Here is a 24873-nt window from a genome sequence, read left to right as displayed (position 1 = left end):
GACAGAAAACGCAGAAAAACAAGAAAACTGTTGAATGTCTCAAAATAAGTAGGTCACTGGAAGGGTTCCGGTGAATGATGTACCTTCCCCACCTATTTGGGAGAAGCGGGCAATAGTGGTTTGGTCCAACACGAAGTTCCAGCAAACAATGAACTTCAGTTGGATAAAACAGTACGGTACACAACCAGAAAGGGGCAGTTTTTCTTGATTCGTAGAGACGGAAGTATCGGTATCGAAGTTCTTCGTTATTTTTTTAACTGAGAGTTAATACCGAATCTTGGAAGCTTCAACGTCGTTCACGTTAGGCTCTGTGTAGAAGAAGACAGTGTTTAGTTGACAGTGTTATATATACATTGTGAGTGTGTCAAACTTGAAATTTTACAAAATGACCGCTAAAAGTTTAGTTACCGTCATATAAACTGCGTTTACTTCGAACTCAGTTCCTAGTGGGATGAGAGTGCAGGAAGTACTCTTAACAATTAAGAAGGTGCGGTTCTCGGAATGTCAGTGATTTAATATTGTATTAAGAGAAACATGTACGGCAGATTCGGGAGTGAAGAGACATTGCTTCATGGGATTTTGTGAAGTGCTTCGCTCGTATAAAACTTTACAATAGTACGTCGTGCGCCGTATAACATGTTAATTGTTATTTGCAGCGATTGCTGAATTTTAGTTATATTATTGGTCAGGACAAACGCCTGTAACTTTAGGCTATGACCAATGTTAAAATGCCTTACAGTTTATTGAAATAATTTTGGTACAAGAGACTTTGCTATTAGCCTTGTAAAGATTAGGCATGTGTTTTAGCGAAATAAAATTGCAGTGCTTCATATAATGGCGAATTAGTGCGAACTTTCAGTACACAGACAAATATTAGCTAATACTATGGCACAGAGGACGACCCGCTGAACCGACACTGACGCAGCATAACCCAGACGTTAGAGGGAGAATCACCAGGAAAAGAGCCTAGCAGTAATCCAGAGACGGAAGGAGAATGGTCAATGCGGAAAACATTGGTAGCCGACTACGGAAGAAACACCACAGCGAAGAGTAAGAAGTGTTTACAAGAAGGGACACTGCAAGAAAGAAGAGATCAGTGTAATTACGTAAACGTGCACGAACAATTAAACGAGATCTCTAAAAGGGTGATTTAAAATTAAAAAGGAAATATTTTTTTTTGTGTCTCAAGTGTGAGACTGCGCGCGAGTGGTTGTTGTATATAATATTATACTCTTTGCATTTGGGATGTTGGATCGGTACATTAAACGGATTACCACCGGAATTTTGGAATTCTCTTTCCTTTCAACAGTTTGGCTGCAAGGTATGTGTTACCTTTTTTTTTTTTGTCTATTTGTTTCCTTTTCAGGCCAGATGCTGGGTTATGAATGAGTCGTGAATCCGGAGAGCATATTTCATGTTTGTTATGGGTAACTTTCTCACTCAGGATGGTTGTTAAAACTACGAGGTACCTGAAAACTAGAGTTTCATGTTTCAAAAGACATAGTTTAACTTTTCAAAATTTTAATTTCTTTTAAATAAGACTCTACCGACTGATCTAAATTCATTTAATTAACTTTGTGAGTGGAGGTTGCGTAAAGTTAGAGTAATTTTCAGTGTGCATGTGAAGTTTTATCCCACATTTGCATTCCAATATAATAATTATTTTTCTAAATTTATGCATCACATGCAATAATCCCTCCCCCCGTTCACAAGATGAAAGGAGGTTTCAGGTCTTCTGGTACAAAAATAGGAATTGTGAGTTGATTGAGATAACTATGGGTTCTGTTGGTCAATATCTTTGTACAAAATTAAAAAAAACTTACTGTTTTTATGCACTGATTTAATTTTGGAACACATACTACTATATTGCAAGTGGTTTTACTGTATGAAACTCATACACATGTGTGTTTGTTAAAGTTACAGAGATATCCTAACGTTCAGGAAACAAAAAAAATCAATATACGTGCAAATAATATAATATAATATACAAATATTAATTGCAATATAAAGAAAACGTCACAATACTATGGGGTTGTTCAACCATAATGTTCACTAAATACACATACTACAATATTACAAGTGGTTTTACTGTATGAAACTCATACACATGTGTGTTTGTTAAAGTTACAGAGATACCCTAACGTTCAGGAAACAAACAAAAGAAAAATCAATATACGTGCATACAAATATTAATTTGCAAGTGCTTTTGCGAAACACATAAGAGCAGCTTCAAACTTACATATTCTTTATACATGATGTTTGCGTTTAGGGAGTGGAGGGAATCATGAAAACAAAGCTCTCTCGATTTTTGACCTCACACACTGATCACCAAAAGATATTACACTCTTTATATAAAGAAAACGTCAAATACTATGTGGTTGCTCAACCATAATGTTCACTAAATAATAATAATAATAACATAAAGGATGAGGAGCACATAGAAGAGTAATGTTGGTCAAAGCTGTCCACTGCAAGCTCTTTTAACTTATAAATAGAACAGGTTTCCTTCCTTACGGCAGGATCCACGCTGGTTAAAAACACTTTTAAAATGGAAAGTCCACAAAGCTTTTGGATTTTCTCCTAAAATCGTCCTCAGGTGGTGGAAATGTAGGCGATTAATGATTAAAATATGAAAAAAAAAAAACACTAGCATCTGCTTTTAGTCCAGACCAATGGCATATGGCTGCTACCATTGGTCTGGACTAAGAGAGTAGACCAATGCTAATGCCAGAAGGGCAGCTGCTCGTTTTTTTCTTTACTATTTTTCTAAAAGTGTTTTTAATCAGCGTGGATCCTGCCGTAAGTATAAATTATGTTATCCACGCAGCGTGTTCAATACTTAGGTTTCCTTACCTTTATAATTTTAGCTTAGAATGAAAACTGATATAGAATTTAGAAGGAAAAGTAACAAGTAAGTACAAAAATGAATATTAATTTTAGCAATTTCAGAGGGAAACCTTTTTCACCCGTTTCTAAACACCACTCAATGGGTAGCCTTATGGCTGAAGATCACTAGGCTTTCGCTCCATTTTCGGGTTACGTCTATTATTTAAATATCAGGGCAGCAAAACAGTAAAGTAATTTTGGCTCGTTTTGTGCTTCAATAATGAGAACAATTAGTTTTAAACAAAATGCTATTAATGACTTAATACATGATTGTAGACACTTTTCGGATAAAGCAATGTCCTGAAAGTGTCCGCACACAATCCTGAATCTACCAGTAGCATTTGTTTTTTTTAAATGTACTGATTATTGAAATAAGAAATGCACATTAATGCATGAAAATTATTTTCCAGTTTACCTAGAGTGCAATTTAAAAAACTGATGCAAAACTATACCTTCTCCTTGACAGATTTAAGTCGCTTTCTTTAGAAAATTAAAAACAATGAATTAAAGGAAATGAAACAAACTTTTCTTTCAATGGCAACAGTACACACTTTGCAGCCACTTCATTCACACTCAAAACTGAAAGATTGTCAGACAATCGAGACACCACAAAAACGTCAAGTTTCTTTGATTCACATGGCCAAGTATATAAATTTTCGTAATTTTTGAATTTCTTGACAACAAGCTGCAAGGAGTTACTGTTGCGTGGTTGAAGTACGTTGTAAAGAACAGCTACCTGTCCACTCTTCGTGAGAAAGAAACTGTCGGTCTCACTACATGCGACAAGCACAAATTTCATAAACACTACTTTCTTATATTGCGTACCAGTAAACCAATAAGGTGTTGGCCCATCTTTGTGCTCCAAAAGGTTTGTAGGTCTTTGTTGCCGGACTAGTTCCTCGAAAGGAACGATATTCCTCTCTGCTATCCTATTGTGTATCTGTGACAGAGCCTGGCTTGGGGACCTCAGTTCTTGCTTCAACTGCCCTAGAAAGTTCTCAAAGCAGTAGGCAGAGTAAGAATCTAATGGCCCAAAATGTTCTGCATCGTTGGCCAAGTGAATTAGGGAATGCACATTGTACACTAAATAAGAAAGTCCATACACATTCTTACATTCCTCAACAAATAACTTTAACACAATCTGAGCATATTGCGAGTACAAGGGTAAAAGTTTAGAGTTCCTCAGTATTGTTATTCCAACATGGAAAAGAAGGAAATGATTATATACATTTCTTTCCATGTGTTTCTTGAGAATTACTGGTCCAAGATACAGGAGGAAAGTGCGATATTCAGTGCCCTTCCAATGCTCCAAATCCTTAAAACCCCTACGTCTTCTGTTAAATTCCAGAGGAAAATGATTTTGAAAAGCTATTATTTCGTCTGAAACCAACTGAATTGTTTGGCCACTAAACTTTGCCCCACTTTGTAAGTGTCGATCTTCTGCTCTGACATTTCCAGGTCCATTTACCCACCTGTGAAGTAACTTTCTCATTACACCTATATCCACCGCATGCATGGGTTCCACCGGGAACTGGGAAACAAGACCGATACCCAATCTCAACAAGGGTGAAACTCTCAAACTGTGCTCCTCATCCTCCTGGTTTTCTAACATCTTATCATCTCTCAGTCGACAATTCAAGTCGTCAAGAACCACACGTCTTTCAGTATATGTGCCATAACATACACATTTATCACATGAGGAGTAACCCCCATGTGATTTAACACATTTTAAGTAAGCCCTGGCAGGCATATCACATACAAAACTATGGACATTAACTGCGTATGTTTTGCTGTTGACAGTGAGTCAATTTCGCCTGAGAACATTCATTTCATTAATGAAGTCCTCCAGAAAAATTTCCAAGGGTTTTGGTTTCTCCCTTCCACAGAATAACCCAATGACAAACGGAGGAATCTCCAAACCATAAACAAGTCCCAAGATTGGCCAAAAGGAGACGCTGGAAGCTTCAAATAAAGGTATCCCGTCTATATTTAAAATAAGCTGGAGTTTCGAATCATTTTTAAGAGCACCCTCATTTCGCTTCACAAGCTGCTGCAGGCAGCTTTCAAGTCCAATATGGAGATACTCTCCATTTTCAAGAATCTTCTTGTGTATTTTTCCCCTTGGGGTTCTTAATAAAGTTCTAGCATCTGTTGGTAAAGACGCGTGCAATGTATGAAGTCCTCTCAGCAATGAACTTAACGCCTCGTGACTAATTCTGTATTTCAGAGACCAGGTGCACAAGAAGGATTTCAATTCCTCGTCAGAATTTATGGGCGTGCAGACAGTATTTGGAATTTGGCCTGAAGTCTCTTCTGTACTCCTTTCTGGGTCAGCTTCCTGGCATTCACCCCAAAATATTTCATCCTGTGAAGATGAACTATTTATCGCGTTGGGACAATCTTCACCAGGCTGCTTAGAAGAGGAATTGCCAGAGCCAAGAATTTCACTGACTGCCTCATTCAATTCCCTGGCAATTCTTCTTCTTAGCTGCCTGTATGAAACTACTCTAAACATGTTACAATGTAAATACAACTAATGTAAAAACAAGTACAAATATGAAAGCGCATTAAATGTAAATGTAACTAATGTACAAACAAGTATAAATGTGAAAGCACTTTCCAACAAAAAGCAGTTTATGAACAAAAACTTCACTGACTACTTCTCTGAACCATTTGTTTCGAGAACCGTTGTGGGGCATGCTTCAGCCACGTCTTAATTGTGTCCTCTAAAGTTCGTTCGGTAGAGTTTGGGTCATGCATTCGTGCTGCTCCTAAAAAGAAAAGATATAATGGTAAGTAGAAAAAGAGAGAAAATCATTATTTGCATATCATTTAAATATATGCTTCAAATTTTTTTTAAATGTGTAAGAAATATTTAGATAAATTATGTTAATGTAACTCAACTTGATAGAGGGAAAGGCGGAAGGGAAACCAGCAAAAGGAAGATCAGGATAGAATATTTTGATGCGCTTACAAAGAAAAAACCATACCAAATTATAGAACATCTCTGCCAAGTAAGAGAAAAGTTGTAAAATTTTCCATGTTGTCCACAAAACTATGGTTGTGGTGAGAAAGAAGAAGACATGAATTTTATCCAAGCACCTAAAGGTCATAATGAACTGGTGAATGTGTCGAGCTGGATCCTTATAATTGAGTGTTGCACTTCAATGGGGAACCTGAATATAGTATCCACTCTCATAATGAATGAATTCCAATATGGCTGTGTAAAGGTCTCGTTGTGTAAACAAACTCTCGAATACGTTCCGCGTTTTCACTCAGCGATTGCATATAGCCAGATCTGTAGGATAAATTTTGACAGAATAAGAAAAACCACATCCACCAAATACTTTTGATCCCTACTCAAACGAGCACCTTGGTTGTGAGAGAATTATATTTTCCGAAATGACCTGACTGGATCGAGTTAGGTGCCACACCACCTACATAGAGCTAATAGGGGTCGTTCAAGAGAGATTAATCTTCTATTATTGCTCTCCGGTCGTTACTTCCCTCCGTGATTCTTTTTCTTCTTGACAATGTTTTGACAAGTCTGCTGTTAATGTTAAGATCAAATAAGGACCTCCGGATCAAAACGCGCTAATCAAACGCACCAGATATTTTTTTTCAGGAGAAGCAAATAAAATCTACTGGGGCAAATCCATAAGCCGTAATGCACATAGGCAAACCGCATTTCGATTTGCAGATTCTCAGATACAGGTGCACAGCCTATCTGAAGCTACCTTGCTCTTGTAAACCGCAAGCAATGTTTCCAATGCACTGATTATTACGTCTTACAAAATGCTTCATGCTACTGGAACAGTGGTTTGACTTGGTACCCAAATCTTTGTCGTAATATTGTTGTATTTGTAAATTTCATTTGAATTTTGGAGGGGAACGATATTACAAGCGAAGGTCCTACAACTCGAATCCGATAGGGGGGCACGATAGCTCAGTGGTAGCCCTCCCCGCTGGTCTAGTGGCTAGCACGTGCGCCTTTGGTGTACGGGGTCCCGGGTTCGATTCCCGGTGGGAGAGCCTTTGTGATTTTAATTGTCCTCGATGTTTCTGTGTTCGTGTCCCTGTCGTTCCTAGGTAAGCCAGTTAACCGAGTAAAGCACGTAAAGCAAGTCCAGTGTAGTTAGGTCAAGTAAGTTGCTGAGTCACGTTCGGTGGCTCAGTTAACTTTAAAATAAAAAAAAAAGTGGTGGAACGCTCATCTCTGGTTCTACAGGTCCCGGGTTCGATTCCCGGCCCCACCATGTTAATTCGTGGTGGACGATACCGTGCTCGTGGGTTTTCTCGGGGTACTCCCGCTTCATCCCACTTTCTCATTCCACCATTTCATTCATCCTTCACCTTTATCATCCTTCATCGTCTCCCTTAGCCCTATCGTTGGCACAATTGCCGGATGTTAAAATTACACATTTACCAATTTTCGAAACCGATTTACTGTAAATTTAACATACTAGTATAATAGGCCTACGTTTCAGTTTGTTAACATAAAAACTACAATTTTTTAGACCCTAGTATATAAATTGAACATTTCAAACTTAATCCCTTTGATGTTGTAAAGCCGTACTTTTGGTATTTTATTAAATTTCAGACCACTGTCAGAACAGAAAATAGGTTCTGTGTTTCTCAACTTTTCAACAGAAATTAACTATCTGTGAATGCAATTTCTCATCTCTACCAAAAGAGATACTGTCATTAATGTGATATATTTTTCAAATTACATTTTTTTTATCTTTTTTCAAAACCTCAGATCTTATCAAAAGATATTATTCCAGGGTTATGAAATTTTGTAAAGGGAATACTTAGATATAACTTCTCACTACTGCGAAGGCATTGTGAATTTTTTAAGAACCATAAAATTTTATTTTCATTTATTTATTAATTTATAAAATTTTCGAAATTTCAGACTCCGTGCCATAACAGATCATCTCCAGGTTCTGAAATTTTGCGAAGATAATATTTATATGCCGGTACAACTTTCCTGCAGTGCCGCAAACTATGATCGTCAGTTTCATTTTCTCAACCTCCCCCTTTCCCTGCCTGATGCACATAAAATTCAATGCTGTACTCAAATTACTTATATCCAAGCGGTGGTATAGGATAACAGCGTCCACCTGCCACACGGCACTGACCAAGTCAAGCGCGGGTTCGAACCCTGCTCATAGCGGCATCCTAACAGGTTTTCCCTGGTTTCCCTCAGTATCACCAGGCGAATGTCGGGATAGTACCTTCTCTAAACAGGCCAGGATCCCTTCCTTCTTAAATCCTGACTTAAAGGGCCAATGTGATCTTGCATTTAGAGGCCCGATCCCTTTCTTGTGTACTTTCAATAAACAAATAAATACACAGACAAAAACTACCATAAACCGTCAACTGTGTTCTAGAAAGAAATTAGGTTATACCTATATATCGTCTGAACAAATGCTCGAATGCTTTATAGATGCATCCAAAATCAAACTGTCACTTAGGTAATTAAGGAGTAATTTGTAATATCTTTAAGGAAATCCACTTACGAACCACAGCTGCCTTCAATGTCAGGTTGCAGAAAGCTTTCTTCTCCTTTTTTCCGCGAAAATTGTAGGTCATGGCGACTTCATTGCTCATTACGTGGCGTAGAATGCCACACACTCCAGACCCCAGGGAAGCAAAGTAGGAACACTGAAAGGAAGAAGCAGGAGATATATAGAAGATGGAAATAGTTGTAAAAAATGTTATAGTACTTATAAACCTGGACAGTCGTTCAGAGTAGAAGTCAAAAAGTGAACTAGATCCTTCGTAATTCCCTCAGGCCTGATTAGAGGGAAAACTATTTTCCTTCAATTTCGTAATGCTGGTTGCACATGTAACTTGACGATTCTCCACATAATGCGATTTTCCTTCTCACTTTGTTCAATTTTATTTTCTTTATAATATATTTCGTAACTTGTTAAAACAAGAAGTGCGAAAGAAAAATGACAGCAAATGCAACACTACGTACTCATATATTTGAAACGAACTACTCATGTTGTATTTGATTATTTTAAAGAAAAAAATATTGTCTCTTTTCATATGTGGAGAATGTAAATAGATTGTTCTTCAAACTTTTAGAAAATAATAATAATTGAAAAATAAAGGGGTTACTGATGGAAACAAGAAAAAAACGTCTAATGTTAACTTTCGTTCCGGGAATCTGAATCGTCTCATCTCTAGAGGCTAACGTAACAACAAAAGCAAGTATATTCATTTAGCAACAGGGCAGGGATGATCTATTTTCAAGAATTATACATCACTATAAAACTAACACTGAAATCAACCCCCCCCAAAAAAAAAGAATTCTGTAAGAAAAAAGTCTAAAACCTTTCTAATTTTTTCTGTCATTACTAAAAAATAAACTATAGAAGAAAATTAGAAATGCAGAAGTCAAGCAACTTCATGCATTATGCCAGGAATGCCCTGCTATGCTTTCTTAAAAGTGGAAATATTGAACTGCTGACATCAGTAGTAATAGCTGTTCACCTCTTTGAAACATTTTTCATTACATAAGAAATACCTGCTAAATGAATTCTAAACAAACTATCAAATTCCCTGACTTTTCTAGGAATTTTTAGTACCAGGCTGGATTTGCTATTTCAAGTGAGCGCGAACAACGCTGTAGTAGTGGTGATCTACACACAAAGTCTGCCTTTTCTTCCAACTACTCCCTTTGCATCATGGAGATTGAATATTTTTACATTTGCCGTTACGAAACATACATGATACCACGAAGAAAAAAGTGACAAGTAGCTAGCACAACGCAGTTCTTGTTGTTTTTCCACACCGAAGCGTTCTTAAGTTGACAAGGGAATCAGCGCAAGTTGCGATCGCTATTGCAACAAAGGTTTTGTTTGCTTGTAAGAGGTTTACATGTACATGACAAAAATGCGCAGCGAATGTGCCATCGACAATTACACTGTAAACTACGAGATTGCAATATTCCCATCACAGTGGTCCATACTAAACATGATATGGTTATGTCAGTAACTGTATGCACCGTAAACTGTTCCTTTAGCTAATGTGGTATTACAGTGTATGTTATGCTGGACACTCGCCGCGTTCTACCGAAGGTCACCTGACGAAGCGTCCAAGGCGACATCTAGAGAAACCAGACAGACATGAACGCAGAACAGGGAACCCAGTATAATAAAGACACTCGTATATGTTGCATGAACGTCAACAGTCCATAGTCCCCCCCCCCCAGAAAAAGTGCGTTTCTTCGGTTAAATTCCACAATAAAACCAAAAAAAATCCACCTCCAAAAATGTACTTAAAATGATAACCTTCAAGTGATTTGAGCCTTATCGTACAATTTTCTTGAGAAAAAAAAAGCAGTCGAGAAATGTTATAAGCTGTGCAAAATTGAAACAAACACGGGATTTAGATCGGAAAAATTCCCGAATTTTTGTCTTTCACATCAGCTGTTGAGTCTTCGAAGCCGCGCGCTCGTAGTGGTATGGATTTAGGTTGAAAATCTTGCTGTACCTGTAGGAATGTAACTTGTATGTGAAATTACTCGCTATTTAACTGGTCTCCTACCATTCGACAACAGACTTTCTCCAATATTTCATGCCATAATTTATTTTACTAGCAGGAAAAATGAACAAGAAATTTCACTGTAAACAATGACGAAGTGTGGAAACAAAATCATTTAACAGCTATATACTGCATCACTTTCTCTTAACTACCCATGACTTTTATTTTTACCTACTATCCTTAATTCCGCTGCTTTTGAATTCTTTAACTTTCACCTATGAAGACGTATGAAACACAGGTACGTAGAAGTGAGAATGCAAGCTTACCACGTCTGAGAAATGTTGGTCGTCTTTCAGGAACTCTTCCAACTTTTCCACATCTCCTTGTGTTTTCAAAGGGAAATCCACTGGTAGGTTGCAAATTGGTATACGCTGGATGTCTGAGGAAAGCTTGCTGTTCACTTTCTCCAGTAAGCTGTAAATCTGAACATTCTGCTGTCTAACTTCTATGAGGTAAGACAGGAGCTTCTTTTGTAGATCTGAAATGGAAAGTCAGGAGGGAAAGACTTCAGTGTCAGATAGAAAAGATCTCTGTAATACAAATCAAATTGCTATACAGAATTGCTTACCAACTATTGGGCTTTAACAGAACAATACATCCTAGACCAGTATAGATGGCACTCGCTAATGTAAATGGCTAACTGAAGTGATCAAGTAGAATGCAAAAGTTGACTTGAGATAAAGATGTTGAAGATGTACTTTCGTACGAAAAAGAAAGTATGATAAGTGAAAACATACAATGTGCGCATCGGAAATTTAATAACGGTGGAATACATACTGAATATTAGTTTCTAAAAGTTGGCGAAATCTTCAGGAAAACAGACATGTGTTGTAGTAAAAGAAAATTAAAACCAATAGATTAAATTGAAATTCGATTTAATGTTTTTAAGCATCTTCGTCACAGGTCGGGATGGGGAAGGGGAAAACATGGGAAGGTTGTCGGCCAGGGCCTAGTTTTGTGGGTACCATCCTGCTATTTAACTGGTGCGACTGAGAGAAAACACTGGAAAATCCTGAGTCACGATGACTGGCCGGTGGGCGCAAACCCTCGGTCTTCCGAATGCGAAGCCAGTGTTCTACCAATTGAGCTATGGCCCCTCGATTAAAACAATACAGTAGGATGTGTTAATTACGGCAAGTTAGTACAAATTTAATATTTGAAATTGGCAAAGTTATCATATCTCATGAATATCCTTTTCTTTAGATCATAAACATGGTATTTTATTTTAGATCAATAACAATACTCAACATTAAATATTTCTACAGGTATTATAACAGTGGTGCTTATGTCAATTTTCCACACTTCAAATAATTAAGTCATTAGTTTCATAATTTTGAAAACTGATTTAGTAAAAATTTGCTCAAAGTTAAAAAAAAACTGTTTTCACTAGAATGTTAAACAGAGTACTTTAGAAAAAAGGATTTTTTTCAAGAAAAGTACAAGGAAGTGGAGGCTTATGTGCGATGAGTGAAGTATATAAGTGGATAATGAAATTGGAAAAGAAAAGTATAGCGACAAAATATGAAGACAGAAGAATTATTGTTTAGTTACAGTATTTATATGCAAAGAAACACATACAGTTAAACATCTATGCACAATTTCCATGAGACAGCAGAAAATTAAACAATAGTTACGCGAAAACAATCAATATGTTAAAAAAAATATTCAAAGTTTTTTTTTTTTGACCAACAGAAGCAAGCATAGGTACAGGAAAACAATAAGTAGCACCAATGTGTCATATCTCATTTGGTCATTTGGTAAAGTGTAAGCTTACCATTCGGAAGGTCCTAGGATAGATCCCAGAGGACGCCCATCCTGATTGAGGTTTTTCCAGACATTCCCTCAATCACACTAGGCAAATGCCGGAATGGTACCTTCCAAAATTGGCCCTGGTCGACAAACTTCCCACATCCTCTTTCCCAGCCTGTCAGAGATGCTCAAAAACGTTAAATCAAATTCAAGTTCAGTGTAAAGAGGAACAATGCATAGAAGTTCTAACGTCATTGGGCATAATTAAATATCAGTTGTGAACCTTAGATCATCAACTTACCTAAGCCAGCGTTATCTTCCTCTGGCCTGCTGTAAGTTCGTGAAGACAACGAACTGAAAGGCGATGAGTTTACTTCTGCTACAAGAATAGACACGTCACCAGTGGGGGACCTACTCGACTCACTGCTCACTCTGTCTCCAGACGCAATCCTCTCCTCTTCCCTCACGACGAAAACAGATGATGAGTGTTCAGCTGTAGGAGCTGTAAAGAAAGAAAGCAAACTTACTTACGAGGTTGACAATAACAGGACAACTCATAGCAACAATAGATAATATTTAAAAAATGAGTAATAGTCTCCCCTTCAGTCCTAAACGAGCTGTGGAGCTTCTAAAGTTTAACGCTGGTTCAGATTCATGTGTGCCCTCGCAAGAAGTTGAACCCAGGACCCCACTATTGGAAGGTATGTTAATAACAAATGAATATTTCCGATAATTATTATTTGGTTTCATGGTAAAGAAGCAAAGTTAACAGATTTTGTACTTGAGTTGTCTTTTTTATTTAACTTGAACATATATAAACTTTCAAAAAGTCATCTTTCAATTTTATGCTTCACTAAAACTGTTCAAAATCTGTCATAATTTCTTGCTTTCTAAAACCTGTTAACAATACGGCCAAAAAGTATATCCAGCTTAGAATAATTTTAAAATATCTCTTACCCGCCTCATCAGCCAAGTTCTCAAATATCGGCGTTCCCTGAATGTCAAAAAGCTTCCTTTTTGTAGCTTTCTTCTCTGGCACACTAGTGCCAGCTGAGAGTAAGGGAGGTATACTGCTTGGTTGAAAAAGGTTCACGGGTTTTAATTGCCTCTGAGGTCGTTTGTTGTTTCCAACACGATCTTCAGCATCTGACTCTGTGATGTCACTGCCACTACAATCTTCCAATCTCTTTGCATATGACCTTGCCTTCTCTATATCATCTGAAAACAGAAAGGGGAAAAATATTAATGATTGCCCCTGGAAAAGAGTGAAACAGTGAGCAAAATGTCAAGTATATGGTAAATGAATTCTCTTGGGTGTTTTAAAAGCAGGTACATATGCATAAACATGAAGCCGAATCTCTTATGTATTTTAAGCTCGACAGTTGGTTCTTGTATCAAATGCAATGCACTTTAACTAGTATCGTTACTGCCTTTCCGGATGGCTAAAACTCTCAATATCCTGCAAAATCAACGGATGATGTGACCGCATTTGAACATGGTTGTACTTCGTGTTTACGATTGTAAACTTTACTAGTAGGCGCACACATTGATTTACACCGTTCGCAACGCTGTATGAGAGGAGGAGCTAATCTGGCCAGTGTTGCTAGATACACCCACTCACTATTTATCAGAGTTGGCAAAAACCATGGTTTTTATTGAAAAAAACAAAAAAACTAGGTTTTTTGGTTTAAACCCGGTTTTTTTAGTTTAAACCAGTTTTTTTTTTTGGTTTAAATAATTTACTCTACGTATTTATATTAAATATGGACAGAAATTAGTTTGTTTCGCCTTGGCGTTATTATGCAACAACAAGGTTATGCTGGAAGGAGTCACATAAGCTTAAAGCGGAATCCAAACCGCTTCTCGGCTTACATCCAAGAGAAATTGTCCAATTGAACACGAAACAGGGACTAATTGGTCATAAATGCGATTGCCGACTCACTCACGAAGGACTCTTTATAAAGATACGTTGTACTGATCTTTACATAGGCCTGGTTGTTAATGTAATTGTCAAGAGTCATATCAGAAGGACAAAAAGATAAACAGTTACACAAGTAAAAAATTTGTACAGAATTATATACAAATCGGGAAACTCCCGCGATAAACTTATAATCCTCATGTGAAATTTAAAATTCGCGTAGATTGTACTACAGTTTCTTTTAGTCAGAGACTGCATCTATCCAGTATACGTCTGACGTTCCGTTTGGAACTGAAAGGTACAAACAAGTCGTTGAATCGCTTAAATAGTACCGAGATTGTCAGGAATAATAATAGTAATAAAAATTTGACAAACTATCTTTTTCAGAGAGTATGTTGTTGACGTTTCTACAACTGCCTACATCCATGTACCTGTGAAAAAAAAACTCATGACGTAGTCTAGAAAGTAAAACCTCAGACCACTCGAAACGTCTGAGTGAGAAATATAAAATGCCTCTCAAATTCCAAAAGGGGTTTGGAAATTACCTGCTCTTATTATGGTCACATATTCATGTGCTGTTGCGGAATAACCCTATTTTGAAACTTGTATTTTGACGCTGAATGGTGTTATTTTGTTAATTTCGGTAAGAGTTTACTTTGAGCACAACGAATCCTATTACTGTCTTTAGAGGAAGGTTTCTAGAACACTGGCCCGCCTACCTGCACAAGGGGTACTAACCGAACTTAACTAACTTGGCCTGACCTAACCTACCTAACATATTCAACCTCCTGTATTAGTGCCGTATCGTCGGACTACTTTGAAAACTGAAAAAATGCACCAAAATATACTGCATTCGGCTATATTCTGTTGGATTACATCAAGTTACGTTAGAAGACGTTACTTTACGTTAGGGGCATATAAACTACAGTCCAAAGAAACAACTCAACCTGTACTAGGTGGCCACTAAAAGCACGAATTCTATCTAACCGAGTCAGGGCAAAAGCGCAGCAGGAGAGACCGAGCGGAGCAAGTGGGCGCGTCCGAAGGAAGCAGGCGTGTCAGCGAAGGTGGGTATACGCGTAAGCGAGGGCAGTGACAACATGTGGGTTTTGACGGTCAGAAAAATTTAAATAACACTTGTCATCGTTCCATACTAACAACACTTCACTTGTTAACATACAATACAGCTTCTGTACATTCTGCAGAAATTCATTCCCGTTCAGTTAGGAGTCACTTACCTTCAAAACTGAGGCTTGTAAACTTTTCCAATTTCAGGAAAAAAAATCGTGTACAACAATTTCCTGGAGTTTCTTTTCCTTAAATAAATACTCCGCTAAATAGCCCTCGACGTTCTCTTATTTCTTCCCCAACGCCATGCCTTTCGTGCTACTATATCATAAGAAATGCACCTCTCCGCGAAATAGTCCTTCCGCCTCCAAATACAGTGCCGCTTACATCAAACACAACCAATAAAAACGGCAACTTTATTCAGTTTTACTATTTTACTTATCTTATTCACTCATTCCTCTTCACAAACTTAAATAAATTCTCCAATTGACCCGGTAAATTTCCTAAAATTGGTCCGGCGATACAGCACTTAACCCCAACCTCTAATCAAATTTAAATTAACATTATTTTGGATTTTTTTTATTTTTTTTTTTACGAAAACCTTGTTTAAGGCAGTGTTCTTGTAACAGGGGGCCAGCGTTCTAGAACTTTCCTTCTTTTGGGTCTGGTTAAGCTGGTTAGTTCTCTTTAATGATGATGAAAGGAATGGTATTTAGTAATATTTTTACCCTTGTACTTAAGAAAAATAGATTCAAGTAGGCCTATATGTGAGCCTATCAGTGTTCTGCTTAAAGCAAATTTTTGCCATATTCTTCCCTTGTACTAATGTTTAGTGGTGTATGTGACCAAGGTACTAATGATGTTTTCTGCTTTATCTCTACCCGCATATGTTACTTTTTCTGTGTTTACAGGTGATACAAGCGAGGGAAACAAGCAGAGGAAACTGATTCTGTCTATGTTCATCAGAGATTATGCATATGGAAGAATCTGTTTTCCGCAACATTTTTCTTCGGTTTCATCATCTGTACACGCAGAAAAATAAACACACTGCTGAACAAGACTGCACTTATTTAATATAAAAACACATTTACACGTGTTTTTATATTAAATAAGTGCAGTCTTGTTTCGCAGTGTGTTTATTTTTCTGATTTTATTCGCAAGACATTGACTATGATTGTGTGTCTGTACATGCAGAAGTAGCATTTGTTGGTAGGGATGATCAAGCATTAGTGGCGAGACTGTCATCTTAAGAATGACCGGTAACATGACTAAAAAACTTCTTTAAAGATAAACTAACACCTTATCCTAACTTACGCAAAACAATATGCAAATTATTGAATTAAAATATACTAACCTGTTTCATATTTGATTTTCCTTATTTCGAACAAAGTCCAATCTTCTTCGTTTGGTTCTTCCCCCTTGAGTAGTATAGGCTCAAAATTTCTTCTTACTTTTGCTTTTGTCGGCCAGAAAGCTTGTTTCTTGCGTGGCGTGAGCCACGATTTGTGGATGATGACAATGGGAATACCATCACTACAAGAGTTTTCTTCCACTACGAGAAAAGACATGGTGCAACTACATATACGGTAATCTTCCACCTTGCCGCCTACGAAAACTGCGAAGCCAGCGCATGCGCGGTTATCATGCACACAGCGCACGACACAGACATGGTACCTTGTAGACGTACATGGTACTTCCTGTTTCGAACATTAGAGGTTACGTGATCCACACTGTCCATGCAACGACGTTCATGGTTCGTATTGAAAAATGTCGTCATTCATATTGACTATTATGGAACGTTCCAGATTCGTACCTCCATCGGCAATAAAAGTCGTCATCACCATGCCATTAGTGGTACGTTTTTTGGTGGCCTAAATATCTAGAAAGACGTCTTCCAAGATATTGGTACTATAGAAAGACGTTCATGGTCTGGTTTGTGTTACCTGGGACATAATTGCAAAGAAACCGTTTTCAGCGCAAAAAATCCCTTGTGTAGTGAAGATTTAGGATTTAGATTTCTGGGCTTTCGGCATCTATGGCCATGTTAGCCCGTCACTAGGATTAGGATTAGGAATTAGATTTCTGGGCTTTCGGCATCTATGGCCATGTTAGCCCGTCACTAGGATTAGGATTAGGAATTAGATTTCTGGGCTTTCGGCATCTATGGCCATGTTAGCCCGTCACTAAGATTAGGATTAGGATTTAGATTTCTGGGCTTTCCGCATCAATGGCCTTGTTAGCCCGTCACATATGAGGGATGACGTCCCTCGGTGAGCACATTATCCTGCGAAAGCAAGGGAAGAAAGTATTGGGGAAGGAAAAAAACGGCCTGGGACCTATATGTTAGGTACCACTCCGGCATTTGCCTGCTGTGAATGAGGAAAACCCAAGGAAACCTCATTTAGGATAGCTGGACTTAAAATCTTTTGATACTTTTTCGACTGAGTACCCCCAACGGGATCGAACCCGGGACCGTTCGCACCGAAGGCGAGAGCATTAGCGACTACACTACGCGGGGCCACTTGAGTAGTCTAGAAAACCCATATGTACTAGGATATTTGGAAGATTTTTTTTTTGCTTTTAGTTTAACGCCCTATGATTGTACATCAATGTAAATGAGAAGGTGACGATGAGATACATGAAAATGGTGGAATCAAGAAAATGTAAGGAAACTGGAAAGTCTTAAGAATAACGACACCTACAGTGTTCACCAAAAGCCTATTTGTCGGGAGCACGAATCGAACCAGAGACCTAACGGGTCAGAGGTAAGCACTTTACTACAGAGCTTTCTTTTGTTTAAAGAACTTCTTTACATTGAAATATATATATTTTACGAAGGTATTGACATATTTTACAGTCTCACTGAAATTTTAAAAAAAGGAGTCAGGGAGAGCTTACTTGTCAGGTTTTTATTTTTTAATTTAATTTTATTTTATTTTTATTTATTTATTTATTTATTTTTGCTTGTTATGTTCTCTACTTAATTAATGTTTGGGTTACTGCGAATTAAAACCTTTTTCGTATTATTGTTATGTCATCACTTTGAAACCAAAAAGTTAGAATTTTTTCTTGTATTTTCATATAGGAAGTTGGTGAGTTTGTGCCTTAGCATTGGTTTGGTTTCTAGAACGTAATTCAAGGTCATGTTTAGTTGAGTCTTGGCGGGTTTGAGTTCGTGAAATGTCAGGCACTGCTCGTGCCTCTGGCTTCTGTCTGTGATGTTTCCTGGCTTTGGGCTGTATTTATGCTGAGGAGTACCAACGCAGGCCGCGTGATATAGCTACAACACAGCTTCAAAGTAGGTTTTCAAAAGGACTGACTCCCGCTGAGAAGGAAAGTGGGATGAGGAATGACTATAGTGCCATCTAGCAGTTAGACGGCCAAGTATATGAACACAAAAAAATAAGATTTCTGATTTCTGTAGATTCAATAATGAAGGATATAATTTCTCACCGATTGTGTAATGGATGTATTTGGAAACAGCTAAAAAATAGTATAGTATCGCACAAATACAAAGATAGTACTCCATTCTCAAAAACGTCCGAAGTTTTTATCTCTTTTCCTTACTGTAAAAAAAACAGAAGACTTTTCCCTCTAATTTTGATCATTTTCTTATGGGAATTTGGATTATAATTATTTGTATTTATAAGAAGAAAATATCACGCACAGCGTTCAAATTGCGCCTTTAAAATGAGATGCATCATATTGAGTGAGCTATTGAGACATTTTTGCGAAAGAACGAAATGAAACCATGATTTACCTAAAAAGTGGTTGAGATCTCATGTTAAAATGAACACCAATATTCCGGCCGCTGTGGCTCACTCCTTCTCCCTCTTAACATTTACGCCAATCCAAACACATATCAGAAATAAGAGCTGTGAGCACCCAGTCTTATGGATTGGAGTGTCATGGAACTCGGAACACACAAATTCGGAATTGTCAAGATACTCTTCGACCTTCGTTTTTGACACGTACAAGCGTAAAACAATACATCACAGCACCTGATAATTTCGAAGTTGAGAGACACTTCCAACATACAGGAGACTGGTAGTTCCTGACACTTCCAACGTACAGTTGACGCATTCAGTGTTTTCAGTTACGCCTCTCTACCGAAACAGAAGTGGCACCAGAAATTTTTAAAGGACGGTACTGGAGGAATTAGCATGTTTTCTACGCTTGTACAAGACTACCAATGATTCTATTTGATGTCATAGGTTTCTTTTCATTCACTTTCGTGCTGGGAATGACGGCAAGCCATCACAGAACTCTCAAATAATTCTAATATCTTCTGCACAAGTTACACCTTCAGCCTCGGGAGGTTTATATCCATTCCTTCTGCGTGAAAGAATAGAAACAGGCATGAAGGCAAGGAGAGGGGTACGGACCTCCTTCGAAACCAGAAATGAAAAAGACATGGTGTTTCATGTAATGACACGAATACGGAAAAGGAGGTTGCTTTTGTAAATATTTGTCAGAAATAGAATGAGAAAGCTTTAAACGTGTGTTTTACTGTTTGTTCCAAATGACAAGTTAAATAAGCAGTAACCAATGATACGCAAACTTAAGCACAGCGTTCTCGGCATATGCCCTTCTGATTGTTCCCTCTCTACTCCAGCTTTACGAGGAACACATTAGCCAAATTATTTGCAATGCATGGTGGCGAGTGAACGGATTTTCCTGCAAGTGTCAGGGAATATGAAATTTTTAGAAAAGTTACGGAATTCTCAGAAGTTTTCCTACTAGTTAGGAAAATTTCAAGCTTTGGAAACCATAGTGCCGTTCTGAAATAATGTGGACATTTTTTATCATCATTTTTTGTCATCGATTCTCTGCAGTATCAAACATGTTATTTCAGAATTAGTTTGCCATTTGTTTAATTTGTCATTTGGAGCAAATAGTAGTTGACGGAATAAAAACAAAAAGTTATGTGGAATGAAAGTGCTGTTAACATTTGATTCAATGGAGAAAGAAACGCAGATATTGTAAAATATTTTACAAGACATTTTTGTATATGTACTTTTTATAATAGGGGATAACTACTTTTTATAGTAGTTAGGTCATATTGAAAGGAAAATTGTTATATTTGAATGAACAGAGGAAGGAACGTAGATATCGTAAAATCTTTTTCATTACCTTTTTATATTCTTTTACTCGAGATTTCTTCATAGTTTGTTATAAAAAATACTAACATATACTCATTTTATTGTCCTAACAAAGCAACAATGTTGCCAATAAAATACTTTAAATGGATCGATCCCCTGGTGTGATAACCAGAGTATTTCATGTCACGCCACCCCCCAATTACGAAATTCTGGCTAAACAAACCAATATATGTTGCCAGTAAAATAGTTTAGAATGATCGAGCCCCTGGTGTTACAACCACAATATTTCATGCCACGGACCCCCCATTACGAAATCCTGGCTACGTGCCTGGATAGAAAGGACAAAAGGAGCGCAAAATGTTACCAGCTGTAACTCTAGAGGATATCCTAGTAGTTTGTAGTAACAGCACATCAACAACAGATGCTGCTGTCTTCTCGTTTCGTTGAAATAACATGAAAAGAATTATATTTTCTTCCCCCCTTTGGATCCGCTAGTGATAAATTGACTGACTTGTCAAATAGAAAAACGTAATGGTTAAAATAAATGACTAGTAAGAACAGAGCATTTTCCTTTTATTTACATGGTTTAATCTCAATATATTTTTTATAATCATATACTAGCTTTTACAAACACTTAGCGACCAAAGTGCAAACTCAAGCTTCGAAGAGAGAGAAAGTAGTTTTCTGACTCTTTCTAAAAGTATTACTTACGGAATGTAATTAATGTTTTAAGTGAAATATGGCAGCTAATGTATAAAATTTTTGAATAGAAATTTTGGTTCCAAGTTATTCTACTTCAATATATACCTTCTTTCCATTTTAGTATACAGTACTTGTACTTTACATCTTATGCATATACTCTACATGGTGTATAGTTTTTTGATCGAATTAGAATCTCTTCAAATTATTAATTCGTTAAGTTTTTAAACAAAATTCTACGATAAAGTAAGGAATTTCCGAGTTTCAACTAAAAGTGAAACAGGGAAATAGTACTTCAAATTCTAGAATGTTCGTAGTGATTCACATTCAATGTGACTCTTCAGTAACATTGTTATCTCCTTAGCATCTCCTTTTGTCTCCATCTTAAGAAATACTTCACGAAATTTCTTCGAATTATCCACACGGCATTGGATAAAAACGCTGAAATCCTTTAAATATACATATCTGATCTTTTTCCCTACAACGGCATTCAAAATAACTTCCCTTTTACTGGAGTTTGATATAAACCATAATCGAAGGTTTCGTTCATCATCAGGGTCCAAATATATGGTTCCAACACCTTTATTTTCAAAACCCCGTAAATATTCATTTCTTAAAGACAGCTCACATCTGTAAGAAAAATAAAGAATACATAATGATAAAATATTTTCAAGGTTTGTTGTATCTCATGTATACATATTCAGAATAACACTAAAATTTAAACAAAATATGTAAAAGTTCTCAGCTGTCCTTAAAATTTACAAAAGATAGAAATAGAATCAACACGCTGAAGTGCAATTCACTGTTCCTTTTGTATATTGTCCGTTTTATAATGAGTGTCTTACTCACTCTTAAATCAGGACGAGTGTCTCATGATTCAAAACTTAGCATACAAGACGAAAGATCGAAGTTACGTCTAGACAAATCCTCCAAGACAATCACGACATAAAACCGAAATATCGACTACATAATATTGCTAACCACATTGCTTACCGTGCATCAATTGTAGCCTCTTGCTTCTCTTTCTTTTCTTTCTGTTACATCCCTTATTATACGATTACCTCTCAGTCAACGACTCAAACGGCTTTGTTTTCTTTTTCATTTAAAAGGTTTCTTCATTTCTATTATTCCTAACACTTCTTCATTCGGTTTGCACCAAATTTTGAGCATCCTCCACAGAAACATCAAATTCTTCCAACCCCCTTTTTTTTGTCTTGTCCACTTGTGAATCCCACAAAGTACAATATTCCACATGAAATATTTGAACGTCTCTTTCTTAGCTTTTTCTTTCCAGATCCACAAAATAAAGTTTTCTTCTTCTAAAATACATCCAAAAAAGGAGCAACATACATATTCTTCCTTTTTTCACTATGCCTTTCAACAATACTCTTAATAAGTCAATTACAACCGTTACGTCCTTACCCTAATTACAAAGTAAAGCTATAAACTTTCTCCACTGTTCCTTTATGCAACATGCTGTTCAGCTGCTGCGATGTAACCCTAATAGTTTTGTAATTCTCACAAATCTCTGAATTCGGTTTGTTACCCAATCGTATCATTATTTTTCTCAAACACCTGTTGTTTTATATAGTTCATTGCTGCGTACGAACAACTCATTCTTGCACTTGCTTCTCTATTCTTAACTAATATAATTGGTATATAACTAACCCATTTTGATTGCCTTTTCATTCCTCATATTGGATGTACCTCTTTCAAACTGGTTTTGAAATATACAGTAAACCTTTTGTCATCCTCGCTTATTGTTTTCTTCTTCAAGATCTAGGTTACGAGGTCTGTCCTTGTAAGCCCTTAATATATTCTGTCACATTTCGTAAGACTTTCTTTCACTCCCTGATTTGATTCCGATTTCTAGTTTCTACTGCCATAACATTATGTCCTTGTTTTCTCCTACTTTCGGAAGATCTCACCTCTAGGTGTACTTCCTAAAATGTTCTTACTTTTTCTGATTCTTTGTTGGTCTACAGTTTCCTGTGTATATTTTTTCTCTTGTTGTTTCCTTTTGTAATTCATTGCTAATTTCGTATACATAGTTTTGTCTTTCTCTGTATTACTCTATTTAAAAGTCCTCCTTTGGCCGTATCTTTTTCTAACCTATCCTTTCTTAGTACACAGTTTCTGTCCTAACTATTTCCAAGTACTAGTGAAGTATATCTCTAGAAATTGACCAGTCCTTCCAGCCGTCATTCTGTTCACCTAAGTTATATTATCTATGACAATACGATTCTATTCCTTCCCACTTCCAAAAGTACTATAATTTTCCATTCTGACAATTCTCCTATTTCTTCTGTAGTCTGAGTAGTATGTGGATATTTCTGACCAATACTAGATCCTTCTCTTTCTCTCTAGTCTTAACGTCATAACCTCATCATTAACAAATTCTACTTCCACTACCTTCTCTTTCCGGCACTTGTCCAGAGTTACCCTAAGATCGTTACGACCGCCCTTTCGTTACCTAACAACTTCCTAGTGGTTATATGGTTAAAGAAGCTCCTTCGGCGCGGGAAACTCGAGTTCAATTTTTTTATGGAAGTTCATGTGATTTGGATTCAACATTAAACTGTAAGTCTCCATCTCATATGGTCTTGGGGCTGAACGGAATGGTAAACTCCAAAAAATGAAATGAAATCTTTCAGTTTTACGTCCCACGATTATGCCGGTTAGGCTAAAGGAGACACTGAGGATGAGAAATGAATGAAATGGTGAAATGAAAGTGGGAGGAAACGGGAGAACCCCAAGAAAACCCGCGAGCACGATGTTTGTCTACCACAAAGTACTAAACTCCAAATCACCCCACCAGTTTATTGCTTGAGTAAAACATTCTACATGCTATCCTCTAACTTCACAAACTTTTACAAAATCTAGTATTTTGTTCATTCTTCTTTAGGATTATCTAATTATTCTCTCTAACATCGTATGTACAGATCGAAGCAATAAAAGTGTTACAAAAAGTTTAAGTCCAAATTACTAACAAACTCTTGCGCGACTTGCTTATGCATTCAGAAACACACGTCTCGATCGACTGGTATTCAATTCAACTCGCCCTCCTCCTCTCCTTGTCTAAAGCAGACTGTGTGAGGTAATATACTCTTTCCATTCAGTCAAAAAAAAATTCTTACAAGCTTCATAGCTCGAAAATCGTCTCTTTCATTCGTTTCTTCTGAAATGCCATCGTAGAGCCTGAATTAACAGTCACAAAATGTTCCCATATCTTCATAATTGCCTTTATTTGTACTCTTTCCCTTCTTCAAAGACTGAATATCACATCAAGCTAGGAAGATGTTCCTTGAGAAATCTATAGAAATTGTCAATCACGGGAGTAGGTTTTGTGCTCCCTAAAGTCTGTAATGCGGGCGCAGAGCTACTGCTACCGAGAGAAATGAGTGGTATTCATTGATTAATTTGATTTTGTTTTCCAGTAATTGCAAGCAAATGTTCCAGAGGCGTCATTTGGACAGGGCAGGACGATGTAATTCCCCGTCCTTTGAGTTTGATAAACACATTGTTTGAATAAATATTAGTAAAACACTGATATAAAAAGTGAAATCCTTATGTCGGTTCATAATCCACCCCCCCTCCAACAAACTCTACAATGACGCTGCTTTTAGCAGCAAACCTATACAGTTACGTTAGCACACTGCTAGAGCGCCGGTTAGATTGAAGGTAGACTTATTGTATCTTAGTTACAGGGTAGATAATGTACTTCCTTTTCTTCAGGAACACTTTTTAAGGCAAAAAAGTTTGTTACTACTGTGTTAATTGAGTTATATTTGATAGAACCGTCTGATAAAGTACTGCCAAATACTCAGACACAAGTCACCATTTGTAAAGCTCTAATGGAAAAAGAAACAAATCGTCGTAAACATATTAGGCTTT

General features: G+C 37.1%; 2 protein-coding genes across 3 annotated transcripts in view; both read right to left on the bottom strand.

Moving 5' to 3' along the window:
* Positions 1 to 5485: 5485 nt before the first annotated feature.
* On the bottom strand, positions 5486 to 17124 carry LOC145674970 (uncharacterized). The gene is made up of 6 exons (XM_081745288.1): positions 16533 to 17124; positions 13150 to 13410; positions 12494 to 12694; positions 10710 to 10921; positions 8409 to 8553; positions 5486 to 5657 (listed from the first exon to the last, which is right to left on the bottom strand). The coding sequence occupies exons 1-6, from the start codon at positions 16744 to 16746 to the stop codon at positions 5536 to 5538; spliced, it is 1155 nt and encodes a 384-aa protein (XP_081601414.1). The 5' UTR covers positions 16747 to 17124; the 3' UTR covers positions 5486 to 5535.
* A 3732-nt stretch (positions 17125 to 20856) lies between these two features.
* LOC145675438 (uncharacterized) overlaps positions 20857 to 24873 on the bottom strand; it is a 319574-nt gene continuing 315557 nt past the window's right edge. For both annotated transcript variants that reach the window (XM_081745856.1, XM_081745857.1), the window contains exon 4: positions 20857 to 21609. In XM_081745856.1, the coding sequence (XP_081601982.1) occupies positions 21282 to 21609 (328 nt within the window). In that variant the 3' untranslated portion in view covers positions 20857 to 21281. The remainder of the gene's footprint in view (positions 21610 to 24873) is intronic.

The sequence above is a fragment of the Thermobia domestica genome, chromosome 18, assembly GCF_964235325.1.
Source record: "Thermobia domestica chromosome 18, izTheDome1.hap1.1, whole genome shotgun sequence".
Classification (NCBI taxonomy): domain Eukaryota; kingdom Metazoa; phylum Arthropoda; class Insecta; order Zygentoma; family Lepismatidae; genus Thermobia; species Thermobia domestica.
The sequence above is the reverse complement of the archived record's forward strand: the minus strand, read 5'-3'. Positions and strand labels throughout refer to the sequence as shown.

Coding starts and splice junctions, on each gene's coding strand:
- LOC145674970 (XM_081745288.1), bottom strand. CDS start 16,746: ATGTCTTTTCTCGTAGTGGAAGAAAACTCTTGTAGTGATGGTATTCCC. Junction 10,922..12,493: donor GGAAGATAACGCTGGCTTAG/GTAAGTTGATGA, acceptor TTTCCATTTCAG/ATCTACAAAAGAAGCTCCTG. Junction 5,658..8,408: donor ATTGAAGGCAGCTGTGGTTC/GTAAGTGGATTT, acceptor TTTTCTTTTTAG/GAGCAGCACGAATGCATGAC.